This window comes from Mustelus asterias, unplaced genomic scaffold (assembly GCF_964213995.1).
Source record: "Mustelus asterias unplaced genomic scaffold, sMusAst1.hap1.1 HAP1_SCAFFOLD_1281, whole genome shotgun sequence".
In the NCBI taxonomy this organism is placed as follows: Eukaryota; Metazoa; Chordata; class Chondrichthyes; order Carcharhiniformes; family Triakidae; genus Mustelus; species Mustelus asterias.
Window position 1 is genome coordinate 50,001 of NW_027591226.1, and position 25,749 is coordinate 75,749.

Here is a 25,749-nt window from a genome sequence, read left to right on the forward strand (position 1 = left end):
TGGCCATGATCAGCGTCTGGGCAAGGTTCAGCCAGGACAGGATCACCGCTCGTTGCTGCTTGAAGTTCCGGGAGGTCAGAGTGCGATACTGCATCCAAAAGGAGGAAGGCCACTTCCTGTCCCAATCCTTTTGTGAAGCCGTGGCTGACTCACCTGAACAGGAAAGAGAGTCACAGATTCAGAGAGGTTCACAGCATGGAAACAGGCCCTTCGGCCCAACCTGTCCATGCCGCCCCCTTTCTTTTAACCCCGAAGCTAGTCCCAATTGCCCACGTTTGGCCCATATCCCTCTCTCCCCATCGTACCCATGTAACTATCTAAAGTTCCTCACCACAGATCTGACCCTCTGACAGTGCGGCACTCCCTCAGTACTGACCCTCTGACAGTGCGGCACTCCCTCAGCACTGACCCTCTGACAGTGCGGCATTCCCTCAGCACTGACCCTCTGACAGTGCAGCACTCCCTCAGCACTGACCCTCTGACAGTGCGGCACTCCCTCAGCACTGACCCTCTGACAGTGCGGCACTCCCTCAGCACTGACCCTCTGACAGTGCGGCACTCCCTCAGCACTGACCCTCTGACAGTGCGGCACTCCCTCAGCACTGACCCTCTGACAGTGCGGCACTCCCTCAGCACTGACCTTGTGACAGTGCGGCACTCCCTCAGCACTGACCCTCTGACAGTGCGGCACTCCCTCAGCACTGACCTTGTGACAGTGCGGCACTCCCTCACCACTGACCCTCTGACAGTGCGGCACTCCCTCAGCACTGACCCTCTGACAGTGCGGCACTCCCTCAGCACTGACCCTCTGACAGTGCGGCACTCCCTCAGCACTGACCTTGTGACAGTGCGGCACTCCCTCAGCACTGACCTTGTGACAGTGTGGCACTCCCTCAGCACTGACCCTCTGACAGTGCGGCACTCCCTCAGCACTGACCCTCTGACAGTGCGGCACTCCCTCAGCACTGACCCTCAGACAGTGCGGCACTCCCTCAGCACTGACCCTCTGACAGAGCGGCCAATTATACCCACCTCTACTACTACCTCTGACAGCTTGTTCCAGACACTCCCCACCTTCTGTGTGAAACAATTGCCCCTCTGGACCCTTTGTATCTCTCCCCTCTCACCTTAAACCTATGCCCTCTAGTTTTTGACTCCCCTACCTTTGGGAAAAGATATTGACTATCGAGCTGATCTGTGCCCCTCATTATTTTATAGACCTCTATAAGGTCACCCCTCAGCCTCCTACGCTCCAGAGAAAAAAGTCCCAGTCTATCCAGCCTCTCCTTATAACTCAATCCATCAAGTCCCGGTAGCATCCTCTTAAATCTTTTGTGCACTCTTTCTAGTTTAATAATATCCATTCTATAATAGGGTGACCAGAACTGTACACAGTATTCCAAGTGTGGCCTTACCAATGTCTTGTACAACTTCAACAAGACGTCCCAACTCCTGTATTCAATGTTCTGACCAATGAAACCAGGCATGTCGAATGCCTTCTTCACCACTCTGTCCACCTGCGACTCCACTTTCAAGGAGCTATGAACCTGTTCCCCTCGATCTCTTTGTTCTGTAACTTTCCCCAACGCCCTATCATTAACTGAGTAAGCCCTGCCCTGGGTTAATCTTCCAAAATGAGTCACCTCGCATTTGTCTAAATTAAACTCCATCTGCCATTCGTCAACCCACAGGCCAGAACTACTCTGCTCAAATTAGATACAGAGTAAAGCTCCCTCTACACTGTCCCCATCAAACACTCCCAGGACAGGTACAGCACAGGGTTAGATACAGAGTAAAGCTCCCTCTACACTGTCCCCCATCAAACACTCCCAGGACAGGTACAGCATGGGAGTAGATACAGAGTAAAGCTCTCTCTACACTGTCCCCCATCAAACACTCCCAGGACAGGTACAGCACGGGGTTAGATACAGAGTAAAGCTCCCTCTACACTGTCCCCCATCAAACGCTCCCAGGACAGGTACTGCACGGGGTTAGATACAGAGTAAAGTTCCCTCTACACTGTCCCCATCAAACACTCCCAGGACAGGTACAGCACAGGGTTAGATACAGAGTAAAGTTCCCACTACATTGTCCCCCATCAAACACTCCCAGGACAGGTACAGCACAGGGTTAGATACAGAGTAAAGCTCCCTCTACACTGTCCCCATCAAACACTCCCAGGACAGGTACAGCACGGGGTTAGATACAGAGTAAAGCTCCCTCTACACTGTCCCCCATCAAACACACCCAGGACAGGTACAGCACGGGGTTAGATACAGAGTAAAGCTCCCTCTACACTGTCCCCCAACAAACACACCCAGGACAGGGACAGCACGGGGTTAGATACAGAGTAAAGCTCCCTCTACACTGTCCCCCATCAAACACACCCAGGACAGGGACAGCTCGGGGTTAGATACAGAGTGAAGCTCCCTCTACACTGTCCCCCATCAAACACTCCCAGGACAGGTACAGCACGGGGTTAGATACAGAGTAAAGCTCCCTCTACACTGTCCCCATCAAACACTCCCAGGACAGGTACAGCACGGGGTTAGATACAGAGTAAAGCTCCCTCTACACTGTCCCCATCAAACACTTCCAGGACAGGTACAGCACGGGGTTCGATACAGAGTAAAGCTCCCTCTACACTGTCCCCATCAAACACTCCCAGGACAGGTACAGCACGGGGTTAGATACAGAGTAAAGTTCCCTCTACACTGTCCCCATCAAACACTCCCAGGACAGGTACAGCACAGGGTTAGATACAGAGTAAAGTTCCCTCTACACTGTCCCCCATCAAACACTCCCAGGACAGGTACAGCACAGGGTTAGATACAGAGTAAAGCTCCCTCTACACTGTCCCCATCAAACACTCCCAGGACAGGTACAGCACGGGGTTAGATACAGAGTAAAGCTCCCTCTACACTGTCCCCATCAAACACTCCCAGGACAGGTACTGCATGGGGTTAGATACAGAGTAAAGCTCCCTCTACACTGTCCCCATCAAACACTCCCAGGACAGGTACAGCACGGGGTTAGATACAGAGTAAAGCTCCCTCTACACTGTCCCCATCAAACACTCCCAGGACAGGTACAGCATGGGGTTAGATACAGAGTAAAGCTCCCTCTACACTGTCCCCATCAAACACTCCCAGGACAGGTACAGCACGGGGTTAGATACAGAGTAAAGCTCCCTCTACACTGTCCCCCATCAAACACACCCAGGACAGGGACAGCACGGGGTTAGATACAGAGTAAAGTTCCCTCTACACTGTCCCCATCAAACACTCCCAGGACAGGTACAGCACAGGGTTAGATACAGAGTAAAGTTCCCTCTACACTGTCCCCCATCAAACACTCCCAGGACAGGTACAGCACAGGGTTAGATACAGAGTAAAGCTCCCTCTACACTGTCCCCATCAAACACTCCCAGGACAGGTACAGCACGGGGTTAGATACAGAGTAAAGCTCCCTCTGCACTGTCCCCATCAAACACTCCCAGGACAGGTACAGCATGGGGTTAGATACAGAGTAAAGCTCCCTCTACACTGTCCCCATCAAACACTCCCAGGACAGGTACAGCACGGGGTTAGATACAGTGTAAAGCTCCCTCTACACTGTCCCCCATCAAACACACCCAATACAGGGACAGCACGGGGTTAGATACAGAGTAAAGCTCCCTCGACACTGTCCCCCAACAAACACACCCAGGACAGGGACAGCACGGGGTTAGATACAGAGTAAAGCTCCCTCTACACTGTCCCCCATCAAACACACCCAGGACAGGGACAGCTCGGGGTTAGATAAAGAGTGAAGCTCCCTCTACACTGTCCCCCATCAAACACTCCCAGGACAGGTACAGCACGGGGTTAGATACAGAGTAAAGCTCCCTCTACACTGTCCCCATCAAACACTTCCAGGACAGGTACAGCACGGGGTTCGATACAGAGTAAAGCTCCCTCTACACTGTCCCCATCAAACACTCCCAGGACAGGTACAGCACGGGGTTAGATACAGAGTAAAGCTCCCTCTACACTGTCCCCATCAAACACTCCCAGGACAGGTACAGCACGGGGTTAGATACAGAGTAAAACTCCCTCTACACTGTCCCCCCATCAAACACTCCCAGGACAGGTACAGCACGGGGTTAGATACAGAGTAAAGCTCCCTCTACACTGTCCCCCATCAAACGCTCCCAGGACAGGTACAGCACGGCGTTAGAGACAGAGTAAAGCTCCCTCTACACTGTCCTCCCATCAAACACTCCCAGGACAGGTACAGCACGGGGTTAGATACAGAGTAAAGCTCCCTCTACACTGTCCCCATCAATCACTCCCAGGACAGGTACAGCACGGGGTGAGAAAAAGAGTAAAGCTCCCTCTACACTGTCCCCATCAAACACTCCCAGGACAGGTACAGCACGGGGTGAGAAAAAGAGTAAAGCTCCCTCTACACTGTCCCCCATCAAACACTCCCAGGACAGGTACAGCATGGGAGTAGATACAGAGTAAAGCTCTCTCTACACTGTCCCCCATCAAACGCTCCCAGGACAGGTACAGCACGGGGTTAGATACAGAGTAAAGTTCCCTCTACACTGTCCCCATCAAACACTCCCAGGACAGGTACAGCACAGGGTTAGATACAGAGTAAAGTTCCCTCTACACTGTCCCCCATCAAACACTCCCAGGACAGGTACAGCACAGGGTTAGATACAGAGTAAAGCTCCCTCTACACTGTCCCCATCAAACACTCCCAGGACAGGTACAGCACGGGGTTAGATACAGAGTAAAGCTCCCTCTACACTGTCCCCATCAAACACTCCCAGGACAGGTACAGCATGGGGTTAGATACAGAGTAAAGCTCCCTCTACACTGTCCCCATCAAACACTCCCAGGACAGGTACAGCACGGGGTTAGATACAGAGTAAAGCTCCCTCTACACTGTCCCCATCAAACACTCCCAGGACAGGTACAGCATGGGGTTAGATACAGAGTAAAGCTCCCTCTACACTGTCCCCATCAAACACTCCCAGGACAGGTACAGCACGGGGTTAGATACAGAGTAAAGCTCCCTCTACACTGTCCCCCATCAAACACACCCAGGACAGGGACAGCACGGGGTTAGATACAGAGTAAAGCTCCCTCTACACTGTCCCCCATCAAACACTCCCATGACAGGGACAGCACGGGGTTAGATACAGAGTAAAGCTCCCTCTACACTGTCCCCATCAAACACTCCCAGGACAGGTACAGCACGGGGTTAGATACAGAGTAAAGCTCCCTCTACACTGTCCCCCATCAAACACTCCCAGGACAGGTACAGCACGGGGTTAGATACAGAGTAAAGCTCCCTCTACACTGCCCCCATCAAACACTCCCAGGACAGGTACAGCACGGGGTTAGATACAGAGTAAAGCTCCCTCTACACTGTCCCCATCAAACACTCCCAGGACAGGTACAGCACGGGGTTAGATACAGAGTAAAGCTCCCTCTACACTGTCCCCATCAAACACTCCCAGGACAGGTACAGCACGGGGTGAGAAAAAGAGTAAAGCTCCCTCTACACTGTCCCCCATCAAACACTCCCAGGACAGGTACAGCATGGGAGTAGATACAGAGTAAAGCTCTCTCTACACTGTCCCCCATCAAACGCTCCCAGGACAGGTACAGCACGGGGTTAGATACAGAGTAAAGTTCCCTCTACACTGTCCCCATCAAACACTCCCAGGACAGGTACAGCACAGGGTTAGATACAGAGTAAAGCTCCCTCTACACTGTCCCCATCAAACACTCCCAGGACAGGTACAGCACGGGGTTAGATACAGAGTAAAGCTCCCTCTACACTGTCCCCATCAAACACTCCCAGGACAGGTACAGCATGGGGTTAGATACAGAGTAAAGCTCCCTCTACACTGTCCCCATCAAACACTCCCAGGACAGGTACAGCACGGGGTTAGATACAGAGTAAAGCTCCCTCTACACTGTCCCCATCAAACACTCCCAGGACAGGTACAGCATGGGGTTAGATACAGAGTAAAGCTCCCTCTACACTGTCCCCATCAAACACTCCCAGGACAGGTACAGCACGGGGTTAGATACAGAGTAAAGCTCCCTCTACACTGTCCCCCATCAAACACACCCAGGACAGGGACAGCACGGGGTTAGATCCAGAGTAAAGCTCCCTCTACACTGTCCCCCATCAAACACTCCCAGGACAGGTACAGCACGGGGTTAGATACAGAGTAAAGCTCCCTCTACACTGTCCCCCATCAAACACTCCCAGGACAGGTACAGCACGGGGTTAGATACAGAGTAAAGCTCCCTCTACACTGCCCCCATCAAACACTCCCAGGACAGGTACAGCACGGGGTTAGATACAGAGTGAAGCTCCCTCTACACTGTCCCCATCAAACACTCCCAGGACAGGTACAGCACGGGGTTAGATACAGAGTAAAGCTCCCTCTACACTGTCCCCCATCAAACACTCCCATGACAGGGACAGCACGGGGTTAGATACAGAGTAAAGCTCCCTCTACACTGTCCCCATCAAACACTCCCAGGACAGGTACAGCACGGGGTTAGATACAGAGTAAAGCTCCCTCTACACTGTCCCCATCAAACACTCCCAGGACAGGTACAGCACGGGGTTCGATACAGAGTAAAGCTCCCTCTACACTGTCCCCATCAAACACTCCCAGGACAGGTACAGCACGGGGTTAGATACAGAGTAAAGCTCCCTCTACACTGTCCCCCATCAAACACTCCCATGACAGGGACAGCACGGGGTTAGATACAGAGTAAAGCTCCCTCTACACTGTCCCCATCAAACACTCCCAGGACAGGTACAGCACGGGGTTAGATACAGAGTAAAGCTCCCTCTACACTGTCCCCATCAAACACTCCCAGGACAGGTACAGCACGGGGTGAGAAAAAGAGTAAAGCTCCTACGTTTCACTCGTGTGAATCCGGGGAATGTGAATCCGGGGAATGTTACCTTGCTTCAGTGCGTATTTGGACACTTTCCTGCGGACATCCTTTTTCATACTCAGTCCGTTTGGTTGCTTCTCCTCAGACTCGTCGCTCAACCCCGGGTCCAGTGGCGATTCCGCGCTGATTTTCCTGCGAATGAACAACGCAGGTCAGTTAACAGAGAGAGACTCCCTCTTTAAACAGAGTCCCTGACGGAGAGACTCCCTCTTTAACCAGAGTCCCTGACGGAGAGACTCCCTCTTTAAACAGAGTCCCTGACGGAGAGACTCCCTCTTTAAACAGAGTCCCTGACGGAGAGAGTCCCTCTTTAAACAGAGTCCCTGACGGAGAGACTCCCTCTTTAAACAGAGTCCCTGACGGAGAGAGTCCCTCTTTAAACAGAGTCCCTGACGGAGAGACTCCCTCTTTAAACAGAGTCCCTGACGGAGAGACTCCCTCTTTAAACAGAGTCCCTGACGGAGAGACTCCCTCTTTAAACAGAGTCCCTGAGGGAGAGACTCCCTCTTTAAACAGAGTCCCTGACGGAGAGACTTCCTCTTTAAACAGAGTCCCTGACGGAGAGACTCCCTCTTTAAACAGAGTCCCTGACGGAGAGACTCCCTCTTTAAACAGGGTCCCTGACAGAGAGAGTCCCTCTTTAAACAGAGTCCCTGACGGAGAGACTCCCTCTTTAAACAGAGTCCCTGACGGAGAGACTCCCTCTTTAAACAGAGTCCCTGACGGAGAGACTCCCTCTTTAAACAGAGTCCCTGACGGAGAGACTCCCTCTTTAAACAGAGTCCCTGACGGAGAGACTCCCTCTTTAACCAGAGTCCCTGACGGAGAGACTCCCTCTTTAAACAGAGTCCCTGACGGAGAGACTCCCTCTTTAAACAGAGTCCCTGACGGAGAGAGTCCCTCTTTAAACAGAGTCCCTGACGGAGAGACTCCCTCTTTAAACAGAGTCCCTGACGGAGAGAGTCCCTCTTTAAACAGAGTCCCTGACGGAGAGACTCCCTCTTTAAACAGAGTCCCTGACGGAGAGACTCCCTCTTTAAACAGAGTCCCTGACGGAGAGACTCCCTCTTTAAACAGAGTCCCTGAGGGAGAGACTCCCTCTTTAAACAGAGTCCCTGACGGAGAGACTTCCTCTTTAAACAGAGTCCCTGACGGAGAGACTCCCTCTTTAAACAGAGTCCCTGACGGAGAGACTCCCTCTTTAAACAGGGTCCCTGACAGAGAGAGTCCCTCTTTAAACAGAGTCCCTGACGGAGAGACTCCCTCTTTAAACAGAGTCCCTGACGGAGAGACTCCCTCTTTAAACAGAGTCCCTGACGGAGAGACTCCCTCTTTAAACAGAGTCCCTGACGGAGAGACTCCCTCTTTAAACAGAGTCCCTGACGGAGAGACTCCCTCTGTAAACAGAGTCCCTGACGGAGAGACTCCCTCTGTAAACAGAGTCCCTGACGGAGAGACTCCCTCTTTAAACAGAGTCCCTGACGGAGAGACTCCCTCTTTAAACAGAGTCCCTGACGGAGAGACTCCCTCTTTAAACAGAGTCCCTGACGGAGAGACTCCCTCTTTAAACAGAGTCCCTGACGGAGAGACTCCCTCTTTAAACAGAATCCCTGACGGAGAGACTCCCTCTTTAAACAGAGTCCCTGACGGAGAGACTCCCTCTTTAAACAGAGTCCCTGACGGAGAGACTCCCTCTTTAAACAGGGTCCCTGACGGAGAGAGTCCCTCTTTAAACAGGGTCCCTGACAGAGAGAGTCCCTCTTTAAACAGAGTCCCTGACGGAGAGACTCCCTCTTTAAACAGAGTCCCTGACGGAGAGACTCCCTCTTTAAACAGGGTCCCTGACAGAGAGAGTCCCTCTTTAAACAGGGTCCCTGATGGAGAGAGTCCCTCTTTAAACAGGGTTACTGAGAGTGGGAGTCACTTTCCAAAGAGGTTGGCTGATGTTTCGGAGCGGGAAAGGTTGACTGTTGAAGGTGAGGGGTCAGTAAAATGGTTGTTCTTACCGTAACTCGTTCGCTGCTGTGACGATTCTCTGTCTCACCTGTGAGGATTGTTTGATTTTATCCACTGTTGGAAATAATTTGGGAAGAGAGTGGTGAGTGCGGATGCTCTTGCAGGAGCCGAGTTGGCAGAGTTTGTTCCGGGAGCTGGCGTTTTGATGCCATCCTCTGAACCATCTCTAAACGCTGAATTAACACATTGCACAATGGCCACAGACTAACCTTCCCTCACCCTGTCCCTACCCCACCCTCCACACAACCACCCAGCGTCTTCCAAACTGCTCCCCACCCCTCACTCAGCACCCCAAACCCTCACTCAGCACCCACACCCCTCACTCAGCACCCACACCCCTCACTCAGCACCCCCACCCCTCACTCAGCACCCCCACCCCTCACTCAGCACGCCCACCCCTCACTCAGCACCCACACCCCTCACTCAGCACCCACACCCCTCACTCAGCACCCACACCCCTCACTCAGCACCCCCACCCTTCACTCAGCACCCACACCCCTCACTCAGCACCCCCACCCCTCACTCAACACCCACACCCCTCACGCAGCACCCCCACCCCTCACTCAGCACCCCCACCCCTCACTCAGCACCCACACACCTCACTCAGCACCCACACCCCAACCCCTCACTCAGCACCCACACCCCTCACTCAGCACCCCCACCCCTCACTCAGCACCCCCACCCCTCACTCAGCACCCACACCCCTCCCTCAGCACCCACACACCTCACGCAGCACCCCCACCCCTCACTCAGCACCCCCACCCCTCACTCAGCACCCCCACCCCTCACTCAGCACCCCCACCCCTCACTCAGCACCCACACCCCTCACTCAGCACCCACACCCCTCACTCAGCACCCACACCCCTCACTCAGCACCCACACCCCTCACTCAGCACCCCCACCCCTCACTCAGCACCCCCACCCCTCACTCAGCACCCCCACCCCTCACTCAGCACCCCCACCCCTCACTCAGCACCCACACCCCTCACTCAGCACCCACACCCCTCACTCAGCACCCACACACCTCTCTCAGCACCCACACCCCTCACTCAGCACCCACACCCCTCACTCAGCACCCACACCCCTCACTCAGCACCCACACCCCCACCCCTCACTCAGCACCCACACCCCTCACTCAGCACCCACACCCCTCACTCAGCACCCACACCCCCACCCCTCACTCAGCACCCACACCCCTCACTCAGCACCCACACCCCTCACTCAGCACCCCCACCCCTCACTCAGCACCCCCACCCCTCACTCAGCAGCCACACCCCTCACTCAGCACCCCCACCCCCACCCCTCACTCAGCACCCCCACCCCCACCCCTCACTCAGCACCCCCACCCCTCACTCAGCACCCCCACCCCTCACTCAGCACCCCCACCCCTCACTCAGCACCCCCACTCCTCATTCAGCACCCCCACCCCTCACTCAGCACCCACACCCCTCCCTCAGCACCCACACCCCTCACTCAGCACCCCCGCCCCTCACTCAGCACCCACACCCCTCACTCAGCACCCCCACCCCTCACTCAGCACCCCCACCCCTCACTCAGCACCCACACCCCTCACTCAGCACCCACACCCCAACCCCTCACTCAGCACCCACACCCCCACCCCTCACTCAGCACCCCCACCCCTCACTCAGCAACCACACCCCCACCCCTCACTCAGCACCCCCACCCCTCACTCAGCACCCCCACCCCTCACTCAGCACCCACACCCCAACCCCTCACTCAGCACCCACACCCCTCACTCAGCACCCACACCCCTCACTCAGCACCCACACCCCCACCCCTCACTCAGCACCCCCACCCCTCACTCAGCACCCACACCCCTCACTCAGCACCCACCCCTCACTCAGCACCCACACCCACACCCCTCACTCAGCACCCCCACCCCTCACTCAGCACCCACACCCCTCACTCAGCACCCACACCCCTCACTCAGCACCCACACCCCTCACTCAGCACCCACACCCCTCACTCAGCACCCACACCCCTCACTCAGCACCCCCACCCCTCACTCAGCACCCACACCCCTCACTCAGCACCCCCACCCCTCACTCAGCACCCACACCCCAACCCCTCACTCAGCACCCACACCCCTCACTCAGCACCCACACCCCTCACTCAGCACCCCCACCCCTCACTCAGCACCCCCACCCCTCACTCAGCACCCACACCCCTCACTCAGCACCCCCACCCCTCACTCAGCACCCCCACCCCTCACTCAGCACCCCCACCCCTCACTAAGCACCCACACCCCCACCCCTCACTCAGCACCCACACCCCAACCCCTCACTCAGCACCCACACCCCAACCCCTCACTCAGCACCCACACCACAACCCCTCACTCAGCACCCACACCCCAACCCCTCACTCAGCACCCCCACCCCTCACTCAGCACCCACACCCCAACCCCTCACTCAGCACCCACACCACAACCCCTCACTCAGCACCCACACCCCAACCCCTCACTCAGCACCCACAACCCTCACTCACCACCCACAACCCCTCACTCAGCACCCACACCCCCACCCCTCACTCAGCACCCACACCACAACCCCTCACTCAGCACCCCCACCCCAACCCCTCACTCAGCACCCACACCCCTCACTCAGCACCCACACCCCTCACTCAGCACCCACACCCCTCACTCAGCACCCACACCCCTCACTCAGCACCCACACCCCACCCCTCACTCAGCACCCACACCCCCACCCCTCACTCAGCACCCACACCCCTCACTCAGCACCCACACCCCCACCCCTCACTCAGCACCCCCACCCCTCACTCAGCACCCACACCCCACCCCTCACTCAGCACCCACCCCTCACTCAGCACCCACACCCCCACCCCTCACTCAGCACCCACACCCCCACCCCTCACTCAGCACCCACACCCCAACCCCTCACTCAGCACCCACACCCCCACCCCTCACTCAGCACCCACACCCCCACCCCTCACTCAGCACCCACACCCCAACCCCTCACTCAGCACCCCCACCCCTCACTCAGCACCCACACCCCAACCCCTCACTCAGCACCCACACCCCCACCCCTCACACAGCACCCACACCCCAACCCCTCACTCAGCACCCACACCCCAACCCTCACTCAGCACCCACACCCTCACCCTCTCCCCGTAACCTCCTCCAGCCCCTACACCCCCACCCTCTCCCCGTAACCTCCTCCAGCCCCTACACCCCCACCCCCTCCCCGTTACCTCCTCCAGCCCCTACACCCCCACCCTCTCCCCGTAACCTCCTTCAGCCCCTACACCCCCACCCCCTCCCGGTAACCTCCTCCAGCCCCTACACCCCTTCCTCTCCCCATAACCTCCTCCAGCCCCTTCACCCCCACCCTCTCCCCGTAACCTCCTCCAGCCCCTACACCCCTCCCTATCTCTGTAACTTCCTCCAGCCCCTACACCCCTCCCTATCTCTGTAACCCCCTCCAGCCCCGACACCCTCCCTATCTCTGTAACCTCCTCCAGCCCCTACACTTCTTCCTCTCCCCATAACCTCCTCCAGCCCCTACACCCCCACCCTCTCCCCGTAACCTCCTCCAGCCCCTACACCCCCACCCCCTCCCGCTAACCTCCTCCAGCCCCTACACTTCTTCCTCTCCCCATAACCTCCTCCAGCCCCTACACCCCTTCCTCTCCCCATAACCTCCTCCAGCCCCTATACCCCCACCCTCTCCCCGTAACCTCCTCCAGCCCCTACACCCCTCCCTATCTCTGTAACCACCTCCAGCCCCTACACACCTCCCTATCTCTGTAACCTCCTCCAGCCCCTACACTCCTCCCTATCTGTGTAACCCCCTCCAGCCCCGACACCCCTCCCTATCTCTGTAAACCTTCTCCAGCCCCTACACCCCTCCCTATCTCTGTAGCCTCATACACCCCTCCCTATCTCTGTAACCTCCTCCAGCCCCTGCAACCCTCCTTATCTCTGTAACCTCCTCCAGCCCCTACACCCCTCCCTATCTCTGTAACCGCCTCCAGCCCCTACACCCCTCCCTATTTCTGTAACCACCTCCAGCCCCTACACCCCTCCCTATCTCTGTAACATCCTCCAGCCCCTACACCCCTCCCTATCTCTGTAGCCTCATACACCACTCCCTATCTCTGTAACCTCCTCCAGCCCTCTACAACCCTCCCTATCTCTGTAACCTCCTCCAGCACCTACACCCCTCCCTATTTCTGTAACCACCTCCAGCCCCTACACCCCTCCCTATCTCTGTAACATCCTCCAGCCCCTACACCTCTCCCTATCTCTGTAACATCCTCCAGCCCCTACACCCCTCCCTATCTCTGTAACATCCTCCAGCCCCTACAACCCTCCCTATCTCTGTAACCTCCTCCAGCCCTCTACAACCCTCCCTATCTCTGTAACCTCCTCCAGCCCCTACACCCCTCCCTATCTCTGTAACCTCCTCCAGCCCTCTACACCCCTCCCTATCTCTGTAACCTCCTCCAGCCCCTACACCCCTCCCTATTTCTGTAACCACCTCCAGCCCCTACACCCCTCCCTATCTCTGTAACATCCTCCAGCCCCTACACCCCTCCCTATCTCTGTAGCCTCATACACCCCTCCCTATCTCTGTAACCTCCTCCAGCCCTCTACAACCCTCCCTATCTCTGTAACCTCCTATAGCACCTACACCCCTCCCTATTTCTGTAACCACCTCCAGCCCCTACACCCCTCCCTATCTCTGTAACATCCTCCAGCCCCTACACCTCTCCCTATCTCTGTAACATCCTCCAGCCCCTACACCCCTCCCTATCTCTGTAACATCCTCCAGCCCCTACATCCCTCCCTATCTCTGTAACCTCCTCCAGCCCTCTACAACCCTCCCTATCTCTGTAACCTCCTCCAGCCCCTACACCCCTCCCTATCTCTGTAACCTCCTCCAGCCCTCTACACCCCTCCCTATCTCTGTAACCTCCTCCAGCCCCTACACCCCTCCCTATTTCTGTAACCACCTCCAGCCCCTACACCCCTCCCTATCTCTGTAACCTCCTCCAGCCCTCTACAACCCTCCCTATCTCTGTAACCTCCTCCAGCCCCTACACCCCTCCCTATCTCTGTAACCTCCTCCAGCCCTCTACACCCCTCCCTATTTCTGTAACCACCTCCAGCCCCTACACCCCTCCCTATCTCTGTAACCTCCTCCAGCCCTCTACAACCCTCCCTATCTCTGTAACCTCCTCCAGCCCCTACACCCCTCCCTATCTCTGTAACCTCCTCCAGCCCTCTACACCCCTCCCTATCTCTGTAACCTCCTCCAGCCCCTACACCCCTCCCTATTTCTGTAACCACCTCCAGCCCCTACACCCCTCCCTATCTCTGTAACATCCTCCAGCCCCTACACCCCTCCCTATCTCTGTAGCCTCATACACCCCTCCCTATCTCTGTAACCTCCTCCAGCCCTCTACAACCCTCCCTATCTCTGTAACCTCCTCCAGCACCTACACCCCTCCCTATTTCTGTAACCACCTCCAGCCCCTACACCCCTCCCTATCTCTGTAACATCCTCCAGCCCCTACACCTCTCCCTATCTCTGTAACATCCTCCAGCCCCTACACCCCTCCCTATCTCTGTAACATCCTCCAGCCCCTACATCCCTCCCTATCTCTGTAACCTCCTCCAGCCCTCTACAACCCTCCCTATCTCTGTAACCTCCTCCAGCACCTACACCCCTCCCTATTTCTGTAACCACCTCCAGCCCTCTACACCCCTCCCTATCTCTGTAACCACCTCCAGCCCCTACACCCCTCCCTATCTCTGTAACATCCTCTAGCCCCTACACCCCTCCCTATCTCTGTAGCCTCATACACCCCTCCCTATCTCTGTAACCTCCTCCAGCCCTCTACAACCCTCCCTATCTCTGTAACCTCCTCCAGCACCTACACCCCTCCCTATTTCTGTAACCTCCTCCAGCCCCTACACCCCTCCCTATCTCTGTAACATCCTCCAGCCCCTATTCCTCTCCCTATCTCTGTAACATCCTCCAGCCCCTACACTCCTCCCTATCTCTGTAACATCCTCCAGCCCCTACATCCCTCACTATCTCTGTAACTTCCTCCAGACCTCTACAACCCTCCCTATCTCTGTAACCTCCTCCAGCCCCTACACCCCTCCCTATCTCTGTAACCCCCTCCAGCCCCTACACCCCTCCCTATCTCTGTAACATCCTCCAGCCCCTACACCTCTCCCTATCTCTGTAACATCCTCCAGCCCCTACACCCCTCCCTATCTCTGTAACATCCTCCAGCCCCTACATCCCTCCCTATCTCTGTAACTTCCTCCAGCCCTCTACAACCCTCCCTATCTCTGTAACCTCCTCCAGCACCTACACCCCTCCCTATTTCTGTAACCACCTCCAGCCCTCTACACCCCTCCCTATCTCTGTAACCACCTCCAGCCCCTACACCCCTCCCTATCTCTGTAACATCCTCTAGCCCCTACACCCCTCCCTATCTCTGTAGCCTCATACACCCCTCCCTATCTCTGTAACCTCCTCCAGCCCTCTACAACCCTCCCTATCTCTGTAACCTCCTCCAGCACCTACACCCCTCCCTATTTCTGTAACCTCCTCCAGCCCCTACACCCCTCCCTATCTCTGTAACATCCTCCAGCCCCTATTCCTCTCCCTATCTCTGTAACATCCTCCAGCCCCTACACTCCTCCCTATCTCTGTAACATCCTCCAGCCCCTACATCCCTCACTATCTCTGTAACTTCCTCCAGCCCTCTACAACCCTCCCTATCTCTGTAACCTCCTCCAGCCCCTACACCCCTCCCTATCTCTGTAACCCCCTCCAGCCCCTACACCCCTCCCTATCTCTGTAACATCCTCCAGCCCCTACACCTCTCCCTATCTCTGTAACATCCTCCAGCCCCTACACCCCTCCCTATCTCTGTAACATCCTCCAGCCCCTACATCCCTCCCTATCTCTGTAACTTCCTCCAGCCCTCTACAACCCTCCCTATCTCTGTAACCTCCTCCAGCCCCTACACCCCTCCCTATCTCTGTAACCCCCTCCAGCCCCTACACCCCTCCCTATCTCTGTAACCCCCTCCAGCCCCTACACCCCTCCCTATCTCTGTAACCTCCTCCAGATGTGGAGATGCCGGCGTTGGACTGGGGTAAACACAGTAAGAGTCTTAACAACACCAGGTTAAAGTCCAACAGGTTTACTTGGTAGCAAATACCATTAGCGCTCCGAAACTAATGGTATTTGCTACCAAGTAAACCTGTTGGACTTTAACCTGGTGTTGTTAAGACTCTTACTGTGTTTACCCCAGTCCAACGCCGGCATCTCCACATTCTGTCAAGAAGCCAACTTTATATCCATTTGTCTCCCTCACCCTGTGTTTACTTCCTCCAGAGACAGAGTCTGAAAATCGGAGGCAGTCCTTCCCGAAGGGAAGTTGGGAAAACATCTCCACACAAAGGGAGGGAGCAGTTTGGAAACTCTCTCCCACAGACAGCAATGGAAGCTGGATCGGTTGTTAATGTTCCACCTCAGAGTGAGGGGGTTTTCTGATCCAAAAGGTACCCAGGGACACGGGGAGAAGGCGGGTAAACGGAGTTAGAACACAGATCAGAACATGAATGGTGGAATAGCTTTGAGGGGCTGGAGCCTCCTCCTGTTCCTGTGTAACAGGCTGGAGAAGGGGCTGAATGGGGCCTCCTCCTGTTCCTGTGTAACAGGCTGGAGAAGGGGCTGAATGGCCTCCTCCTGTTCCTGTGTAACAGGCTGGAGAAGGGGCTGAATGGGGCCTCCTCCTGTTCCTGTGTAACAGGCTGGAGAAGGGGCTGAATGGGGCCTCCTCCTGTTCCTGTGTAACAGGCTGGAGAAGGGGCTGAATGGGGCCTGCTGTTCCTGTGTAACAGGCTGGAGAAGGGGCTGAATGGCCTCCTCCTGTTCCTGTGTAACAGGCTGGAGAAGGGGCTGAATGGGGCCTCCTCCTGTTCCTGTGTAACAGGCTGGAGAAGGGGCTGAATGGGGCCTCCTCCTGTTCCTGTGTAACAGGCTGGAGAAGGGGCTGAATGGGGCCTCCTCCTGTTCCTGTGTAACAGGCTGGAGAAGGGGCTGAATGGGACCTCCTCCTGTTCCTGTGTAACAGGCTGGAGAAGGGGCTGAATGGGGCCTCCTGTTCCTGTGTAACAGGCTGGAGAAGGGGCTGAATGGGGCCTCCTCCTGTTCCTGTGTAACAGGCTGGAGAAGGGGCTGAATGGGGCCTCCTCCTGTTCCTGTGTAACAGGCTGGAGAAGGGGCTGAATGGCCTCCTCCTGTTCCTGTGTAACAGGCTGGAGAAGGGGCTGTTCCACCCTTTAGCAATGCACATTCCAGGCAAATGAAGTGTGTGTGTTTTTTTGGAGAGAGTTGTGATTGCTCAGGCAGGTGTGGGAATTCTATCTGGGTGTGAACACCTGGAAACAAGTCAGGACGAGTCACAACAATGACATACTCACAAATAAAGTCAGCAGGGTTGTAGTGAGGAGTGCAGTGGAGGCCAACGGAGGCAAAGAATTCCAGAATTTCAGATGATGGTCCATAGTACGCAATCTACACACCAATAAACAATTAGAAACAACAGCTCGTACTCTCTGTATCTAACCCCGTGCTGTACCTGTCCTGGGAGTGTTTGATGGGGGACAGTGTAGAGGGAGCTTTACTCTGTATCTATCCCCGTGCTGTACCTGTCCTGGGAGTGTTTGATGGGGGACAGTGCGGAGGGAGCTTTACTCTGTATCTAACCCCGTGCTGTACCTGTCCTGGGAGTGTTTGATGGGGGACAGTGTAGAGGGAGCTTTACTCTGTATCTAACCCTGTGCTGTACCTGTCCTGGGAGTGTTTGATGGGGGCAGTGTAGAGGGAGCTTTACTCTGTATCTAACCCCGTGCTGTACCTGTCCTGGGAGTGCATGATGGGGACAGTGTAGAGGGAGCTTTACTCTGTATCTAACCCCGTGCTGTACCTGTCCTGGGAGTGTTTGATGGGGACAGTGTAGAGGGAGCTTTACTCTGTATCTAACCCCGTCCTGTACCTGTCCTGGGAGTGTTTGATGGGGACAGTGTAGAGGGAGCTTTACTCTGTATCTAACCCCGTGCTGTACCTGTCCTGGGACTGTTTGATGGGGACAGTGTAGAGGGAGCGTTACTCTGTATCTAACCCATGCTGTATCTGTCCTGGGAGTGTTTGATGGGGACAGTGTAGAGGGAGCTTTACTCTGTATCTAACCCCGTGCTGTCCCTGTCCTGGGAGTGTTTGATGGGGGACAGTGTAGAGGGAGCTTTACTCTGTATCTAACCCCGTGCTGTACCTGTCCTGGGAGTGTTTGATGGGGACAGTGTAGAGGGAGCTTTACTCTGTATCTAACCCCGTGCTGTACCTGTCCTGGGAGTGTTTGATGGGGACAGTGTAGAGGGAGCTTTACTCTGTATCTAACCCCGTGCTGTACCTGTCCTGGGAGTGTTTGATGGGGACAGTGTAGAGGGAGCTTTACTCTGTATCTAACCCCGTGCTGTACCTGTCCTGAGAGTGTTTGATGGGGACAGTGTCGAGGGAGCTTTACTCTGTATTGAACCCCGTGCTGTACCTGTCCTGGGAGTGTTTGATGGGGACAGTGCAGAGGGAGCTTTACTCTGTATCTAACCCCGTGCTGTACCTGTCCTGGGAGTGTTTGATGGGGGACAGTGTAGAGGGAGCTTTACTCTGTATCTAACCCCGTGCTGTACCTGTCCTGGGAGTGTTTGATGGGGACAGTGAAGAGGGAGCTTTACTCTGTATCTAACCCCGTGCTGTACCTGTCCTGGGAGTGTTTGATGGGGACAGTGTAGAGGGAGCTTTACTCTGTATCTTATCCCGTGCTGTACCTGTCCTGGGTGTGTTTGATGGGGACAGTGTAGAGGGAGCTTTACTCTGTATCTAACCCCGTGCTGTACCTGTCCTGGGAGTGTTTGATGGGGACAGTGTCGAGGGAGCTTTACTCTGTATCTAACCCCGTGCTGTACCTGTCCTGGGAGTGTTTGATGGGGGACAGTGTCGAGGGAGCTTTACTCTGTATCTAACCCCGTGCTGTACCTGTCCTGGGAGTGTTTGATGGGCATGATGTGGAGATGCCGGCGTTGGACTGGGGTAAACACAGTAAGAAGTTTAACAACACCAGGTTAAAGTCCAACAGGTTTATTTGGTAGCAAAAGCCACACAAGCTTTCGAGGCTCGAAAGCTTGTGTGGCTTTTGCTACCAAATAAACCTGTTGGACTTTAACCTGGTGTTGTTAAACATCTTACAGTGTTTGATGGGGACAGTGTAGAGGGAGCTTTACTCTGTATCTAACCCCGTGCTGTACCTGTCCTGGGAGTGTTTGATGGGGACAGTGCAGAGAGAGCTTTACTCTGTATCTAACCCCGTGCTGTACCTGTCCTGGGAGTGTTTGATGGGGGACAGTGTAGAGGGAGCTTTACTCTGTATCTAACCCCGTGCTGTACCTGTCCTGGGAGTGTTTGATGGGGGACAGTGTAGAGGGAGCTTTACTCTGTATCTAACCCTGTGCTGTACCTGTCCTGGGAGTGTTTGATGGGGGACAGTGTAGCGGGAGCTTTACTCTGTATCTAACCCCGTGCTGTACCTGTCCTGGGAGTGTTTGATGGGGACAGTATAGAGGGAGCTTTACTCTGTATCTAACCCCGTGCTGTACCTGTCCTGGGAGTGTTTGATGGGGACAGTGTAGAGGGAGCTTTACTCTGTATCTAACCCCGTGCTGTACCTGCCCTGGGAGTGTTTGATAGGGACAGTGTAGAGGGAGCTTTACTCTGTATCTAACCCCGTGCTGTACCTGTCCTGGGAGTGTTTGATGGGGTCAGTGTAGAGGGAGCTTTACTCTGTATCTAACCCCGTGCTGTACCTGTCCTGGGAGTGTTTGATGGGGGACAGTGTAGAGGGAGCTTTACTCTGTATCTAGCCCCGTGCTGTACCTGTCCTGGGAGTGTTTGATGGGGGACAGTGTAGAGGGAGCTTTACTCTGTATCTAACCCCGCGCTGTACCTGTCCTGGGAGTGTTTGATGGGGACAGTGTAGAGGGAGCTTTACTCTGTATCTAACCCTGCGCTGTACCTGTCCTGGGAGTGTTTGACGGGGACAGTGTAGAGGGAGCTTTACTCTGTATCTGACCCCGTGCTGTCCCTGTCCTGGGAGTGTTTGATGGGGACAGTGTAGAGGGAGCTTTACTCTGTATCTGACCCCGTCCTGTCCCTGTCCTGGGAGTGTTTGACGGGGACACGGTTTTTATTGTTTCAGACATACGCACCTCTCCATCGCTCATGAGGAGTAGTTTGTCAAACATGTGGTAAATCTGGGAGGAGGGCTGGTGAATGGATGAAACCACCGTCTTGCGATGCTTTTCCACGTAACTCTTGAGGGTAGAACACAGACTGTAGGCTGTGCTGGAGTCCAGGCCGGAGGTGGGTTCCTGTCATGGAGAACATCGAGAAGTATCAGCCTCCCCTCTGACATTCCGGGTGGAGAGAGTCTTTGCCGCAATGGAGGGGATGGGAAGCATCACCGTAGAGATACGGGAGGAGGAGGAAGGGGAACCGGAGCAGGCAGGAGACCGTGAGGGACGGAGAGTGGAAGGACGGGGCGGGGGGGGTGAGATCGAGCGCCACATTGAAGGATATAATGGAATGTTTGCACATTCTGGTCTTGTATCTGCTGGAGTTTCAAAGGCGACTTGGTCACAGAATCCCACAATGCAGAAGGAGGCCATTCAGCCCAGAGAGGCTGCACCAGCAACAATCCCACCAAAGCACCATCCGTAACCCCACATATTTACCCTGCTAATCCCCTAAAACTGAGGGACAATTTGGCATGGCCAATTCACTTAATGTGCACATCTTTGGACAGTGGAAGGAGCACCCGGAGGAAACCCACAATCGAATCCTGTCAGATCCTGATGGGTAGTGACAGGGTGGATGTGGAGAGGATGTTTCCCCTTCTGGGAGGTTTGAGACGAGGGGGGGCGGGGTAGGGGGTGTCACTGTTTAACAATAAGGGGCGCCCATTTCAGACGGAGAGGGGGAGAAATGTTTTCTCTCAGCGGGTGGGAAGTCTCTGGAACTTTCTTCCTCTAAAGGAGCAGAACCTGCGAATATTTCCAAGGCAGAGTGAGATAGATTCTTGAATAACAAGGGGGTGAAAGGTTATCCGGGGTCGGCAGGGATGTGGGGGTCAAGGGTCACTATCAGATCAGCTGCAATCTTATTGAGTGGGTTAGCAGGCACGAGGGGCAGAGTGGCCTACTCTTGCTCATGTGTCTCCACACAATTAAGATCACCAGATGTTGGGTAGCATGGGTTCAGGATTGGATCGCCAGCGGGAAGCAGAGAGCCGGGACAAATGGGTCTTTTTAGGGTTGACATGGGACAACCAGTGATGGAGCACAGGAACCCGAGTCAGGGCCTCAGCTGTTCACAACCTAAACCAATGACCTGATAGAGGGACAGAATTCACTGATAACACCAACATAGAAGCAGGAGGAGGCCATTCGGCCCTTCCTGCCTGCCCCACCATTCATTCTGATCATGGCTGATCATCAAATTCAATATCCTGATTCCCTCCCTTCCCCCCATATCCCTCGATCCCTTTCGCCCCAAGAGTGATATCTAATTTCTTCCTGAAATCTCACACAACGTTTTGGCCTCAACTACTTTCTGTGGGAGTGAATTCCACACATTCACCACCCTCTGGGTGAAGAAATTTCTCCTCACCTCAGTCCTAAAAGGTTTACCCCCTTATCCTCAAACTCTGACCCCTAGTTCTGGACTCCCCCCACCATCGGGAACATTCTTTCTGAATCTACCCTGTCTAATCCTGTTAGAATTTTATAAGTTTCTATGAGATCCCCTCTCACTCTTCTAAACTCCAGTGAATATAATCCTAACCCACTTAGTCTCTCCTCATACGACAGACCTGCCATCCAGTGGCACGGTGGTTAGCGCTGCTGCCTCACAGCACCAGGGACCCGGGTTCGATTCCCGGCTTGGGTCACTGTCTGTGCGGAGTCTGCACGTTCTCCCCGTGTCTGCGTGGGTTTCCTCCGGGTGCTCCGGTTTCCTCCCACAGTCCAAAAGATGTGCTGATTAGGTGCATTGAACCGAACAGGCGCCAGAGTGTGGGGACTAAGGGAATTTCACAATAACTTCATTGCAACATTAATGCAAGCCTACTTGTGACACTAATAAATAAACTTTATTTCCTGTGCTCCCTCTATAGCAAGAACATCCTTCCTCCCTCCTAAGGAGACCAAAACTGCGCACAATACTCCAGGTGTGGCCTCACCAACACCCTGTACAATTGCAGCAACAGTAAGAGTTTTAACAACACCAGGTTAAAGTCCAACAGGTTTATTTGGTAGCAAATACCATTAGCTTTCAGAGCGCTGCTCCTTCGTCAGATGGAGTGGAAATCTGCTCTCAAACAGGGCACAGAGACACAAAATCAAGTTACAGAATACTGATTAGAATGTGAATCTCTACAGCCAACCAGATCTTAAAGATACAGACAATGTGAGTGGAGGGAGCATTAAGCACAGGTTAAAGAGATGTGTATTGTCTCCAGACAGGACAGCCAGTGAGATTCTGCAAGTCCAGGAGGCAGGCTGTGGGGATTACTGATAGTGTGACATGAACCCAACATCCCGGTTTAGGCCGTCCTCATGTGTGTGGAACTTGGCTATCAGTTTCTGCTCAGCGACTCTGCGCTGTCGTGTGTCGTGAAGGCCGTCTTGGAGAACGCTTACCCGAAGATCAGAGGCTGAATGCCCGTGACTACTGAAGTGCTCCCCCACAGGAAGAGAACAGTCTTGCCTGGTGATTGTCGAGCGGTGTTCATTCATCCGTTGTCGTAGCGTCTGCATAGTTTCCCCAATGTACCATGCCTCGGGACATCCTTGCCTGCAGCGTATCAGGTAGACAACGTTGGTCGAGTTGCAAGAGTAGGTACCGTGTACCTGGTAGATGGTGTTCTCACGTGAGATGATGGCATCCGTGTCGATGATCCGGCACGTCTTGCAGAGGTTGCTGTGGCAGGGTTGTGTGGTGTCGTGGTCACTGTTCTCCTGAAGGCTGGGTAGTTTGCTGCGGACAATGGTCTGTTTGAGGTTGTGCGGTTGTTTGAAGGCAAGAAGTGGGGGTGTGGGGATGGCCTTGGCGAGATGTTCGTCTTCATCAATGACATGTTGAAGGCTCCGGAGGAGATGCCGTAGCTTCTCCGCTCCGGGGAAGTACTGGACGACGAAGGGTACTCTGTCCACCGTGTCCTGTGTTTGTCTTCTGAGGAGGTCGGTGCGGTCTTTCGCTGTGGCGCGTCGGAACTGTTGATCGATGAGTTGAGCGCCATATCCTGTTCTTATGAGGGCATCTTTCAGTGTCTGGAGGTGTCTGTTGCGATCCTCCTCATCCGAGCAGATCCTGTGTATTCGGAGGGTTGTCCGTAGGGGATGGCTTCTTTAACGTGTTTAGGGTGGAAGCTGGAGAAGTGGAGCATCGTGAGGTTATCCGTGGGCTTGCGGTACAGTGAGGTGCTGAGGTGACCATCCTTGATGGAGATGCGTGTGTCCAAGAATGCAACCGATTCCGGAGAGTAGTCCATGGTGAGTCTGATGGTGGGATGGAACTTGTTGGTGTTATCATAGAGTTGTTTCAGCGATTGTTCACCATGAGTGCAAAGGAAGAAAATGTCATCGATGTATCTAGTGTATAGCATCGGTTGAAGGTCCTGTGCGGTGAAGAAGTCTTGTTCGAACCTGTGCATGAAGATGTTGGCATATTGAGGTGCGAATTTGGTCCCCATGGCTGTTCCGTGTGTCTGGATGAAGAACTGGTTGTTGAAGATGAAGACATTGTGGTCCAGGATGAAGTGGATGAGTTGTAAAATTGCATCTGGAAACTGGCAGTTGTCGGCGTTGAGTACTGAGGCCGTTGCAGCAATGCCATCGTCATGGGGGATGCTGGTGTAGAGTGCCGAGACATCCATTGTGACGAGGAGTGCTCCTGGTTCAACTGCTCCATGTGTGCCGAGTTTCTGTAGGAAGTCCGTCGTGTCGCGACAAAAGCTGGGGGTTCTTTGTACAATGGGTTTCAGGATGCCCTCGACATAGCCGGAGAGGTTCTCACACAGGGTCCCATTGCCCGATACGATGGGACGGCCGGGTGTGTTTGCCTTGTGTATCTTCGGGAGGCAGTAGAGATCTCCAACGCGGGGAGTACGTGGGATGAGAGCACGGAGGGTGCTCTGAAGGTCCGGATCAAAGGTCTTGATCAGAGTGTTGAGTTGACGGGTGTGTTCTTTGGTCGGATCTGCAGGTAACTGTCTGTAGTGTTCCTCGTTGTTCAGTTGTCGGTACACTTCTTTGCAGTAATCTGTTCTGTTCAGTATGACGATGGCCCCTCCTTTGTCTGCTGGTTTGATGACAATGTTGCGGTTGGTCTTGAGAGCGTGGATGGCGTTGCGTTGTGCTTGGATGATATTCGGTGCTGTCTTGTGAGTGCGGCTGATGAATCTGGCATTGACGCACCTCCTGATGGCTTGGGCATACATGTCAAGTCGAGGGCAGCGGCCTTCCAGAGGAGTCCAATTCGACTCTTTCCTCTTCGGATGCACTGTGGATCACTCTGTTGGCTGTTCTGGTTCATTGGCTGTCTCATTGTGTTCGCTGTTGGCCTCTTGGGGTTTGTGGAAGAACTCCCGCAGCCTCATTCACCTGATGAATTCCTCTGTGTCGGCTGCGAGACTGATGGGGTCCATTTTGGTGGTGGGGCAAAAATTGAGCCCTCGGCTGAGAACTTCGATTTCATCTGGTTGAAGTGTGTAGTCGGACAAGTTGACAATGGACTTCCCTGCAGTGGTGCTGTTTTCTACTGTGGTACCGGGGGCAATGAACACCGCTCGACAATCACCAGGCAAGACTGTTCTCTTCCTGTTGGGGAACACTTCAGCGGTCACGGGCATTCAGCCTCTGATCTCCGGGTAAGCGTTCTCCAAGGCGGCCTTCACGACACACGACAGCGCAGAGTCGCTGAGCAGAGACTGATAGCCAAGTTCCGCACACATGAGGACGGCCTCAACCGGGATCTTGGGTTCATGTCACACTATCTGTAACCCCCACAACTTGCCTCCTGGACTTGCAGAATCTCACTGGCTGTTCTGTCTGGAGACAATACACATCTCTTTAACCTGTGCTTAATGCTCCCTCCACCCACATTGTCTGTATCTTTAAGACCTGGTTGGTTGTAGAGATTCGCATTCTACTCAGTATTCTGTAACTTGATTTTGTGTCTCTGTGCCCTGTTTGAGAGCAGATTTCCACTCCATCTGACGAAGGAGCAGCGCTCCGAAAGCGAATGGTATTTGCTACCAAATAAACCTGTTGGACTTTAACCCGGTGTTGTTAAAACTCTTACTGTGTTCACCCCAGTCGAATGCCGGCATCTCCACATCGATTGCAGCGAAACATCCCTATCCCGATACTCAAATCCTCTCGCTATGAAGGCCAACATACCATTCACCTTCTTTACTGCCTGCTGTACCTGCGCGCTTCCTCTCAGCGACTGATGCACGAGGACACCCAGGTCTTGTTGCACACTCCCCTTACTCAAGCTGTAGCCATTCAGATAATCTGTCTTCCTATTATTGCTACAAAAGTGGATAACCTCACATTTATCCACATTAT

The 25,749-nt window shown here is 54.4% G+C and overlaps 1 protein-coding gene across 1 annotated transcript in view; it reads right to left on the reverse strand.

The window, feature by feature from the left end:
- Nucleotides 1-25,749, reverse strand: part of LOC144488081 (uncharacterized) — a 58,023-nt gene that overhangs the window by 7,720 nt on the left and 24,554 nt on the right. Inside the window, exons 5-9 of the mRNA XM_078206107.1 lie at nucleotides 20,329-20,490; nucleotides 17,491-17,584; nucleotides 8,990-9,053; nucleotides 6,991-7,115; nucleotides 1-153 (exon numbers count right to left, since the gene is read on the reverse strand). The exon at nucleotides 1-153 is cut by the window's left edge and continues 68 nt beyond it. Coding sequence (XP_078062233.1) covers nucleotides 1-153; nucleotides 6,991-7,115; nucleotides 8,990-9,053; nucleotides 17,491-17,584; nucleotides 20,329-20,490 — 598 coding nt within the window. The remainder of the gene's footprint in view (nucleotides 154-6,990; nucleotides 7,116-8,989; nucleotides 9,054-17,490; nucleotides 17,585-20,328; nucleotides 20,491-25,749) is intronic.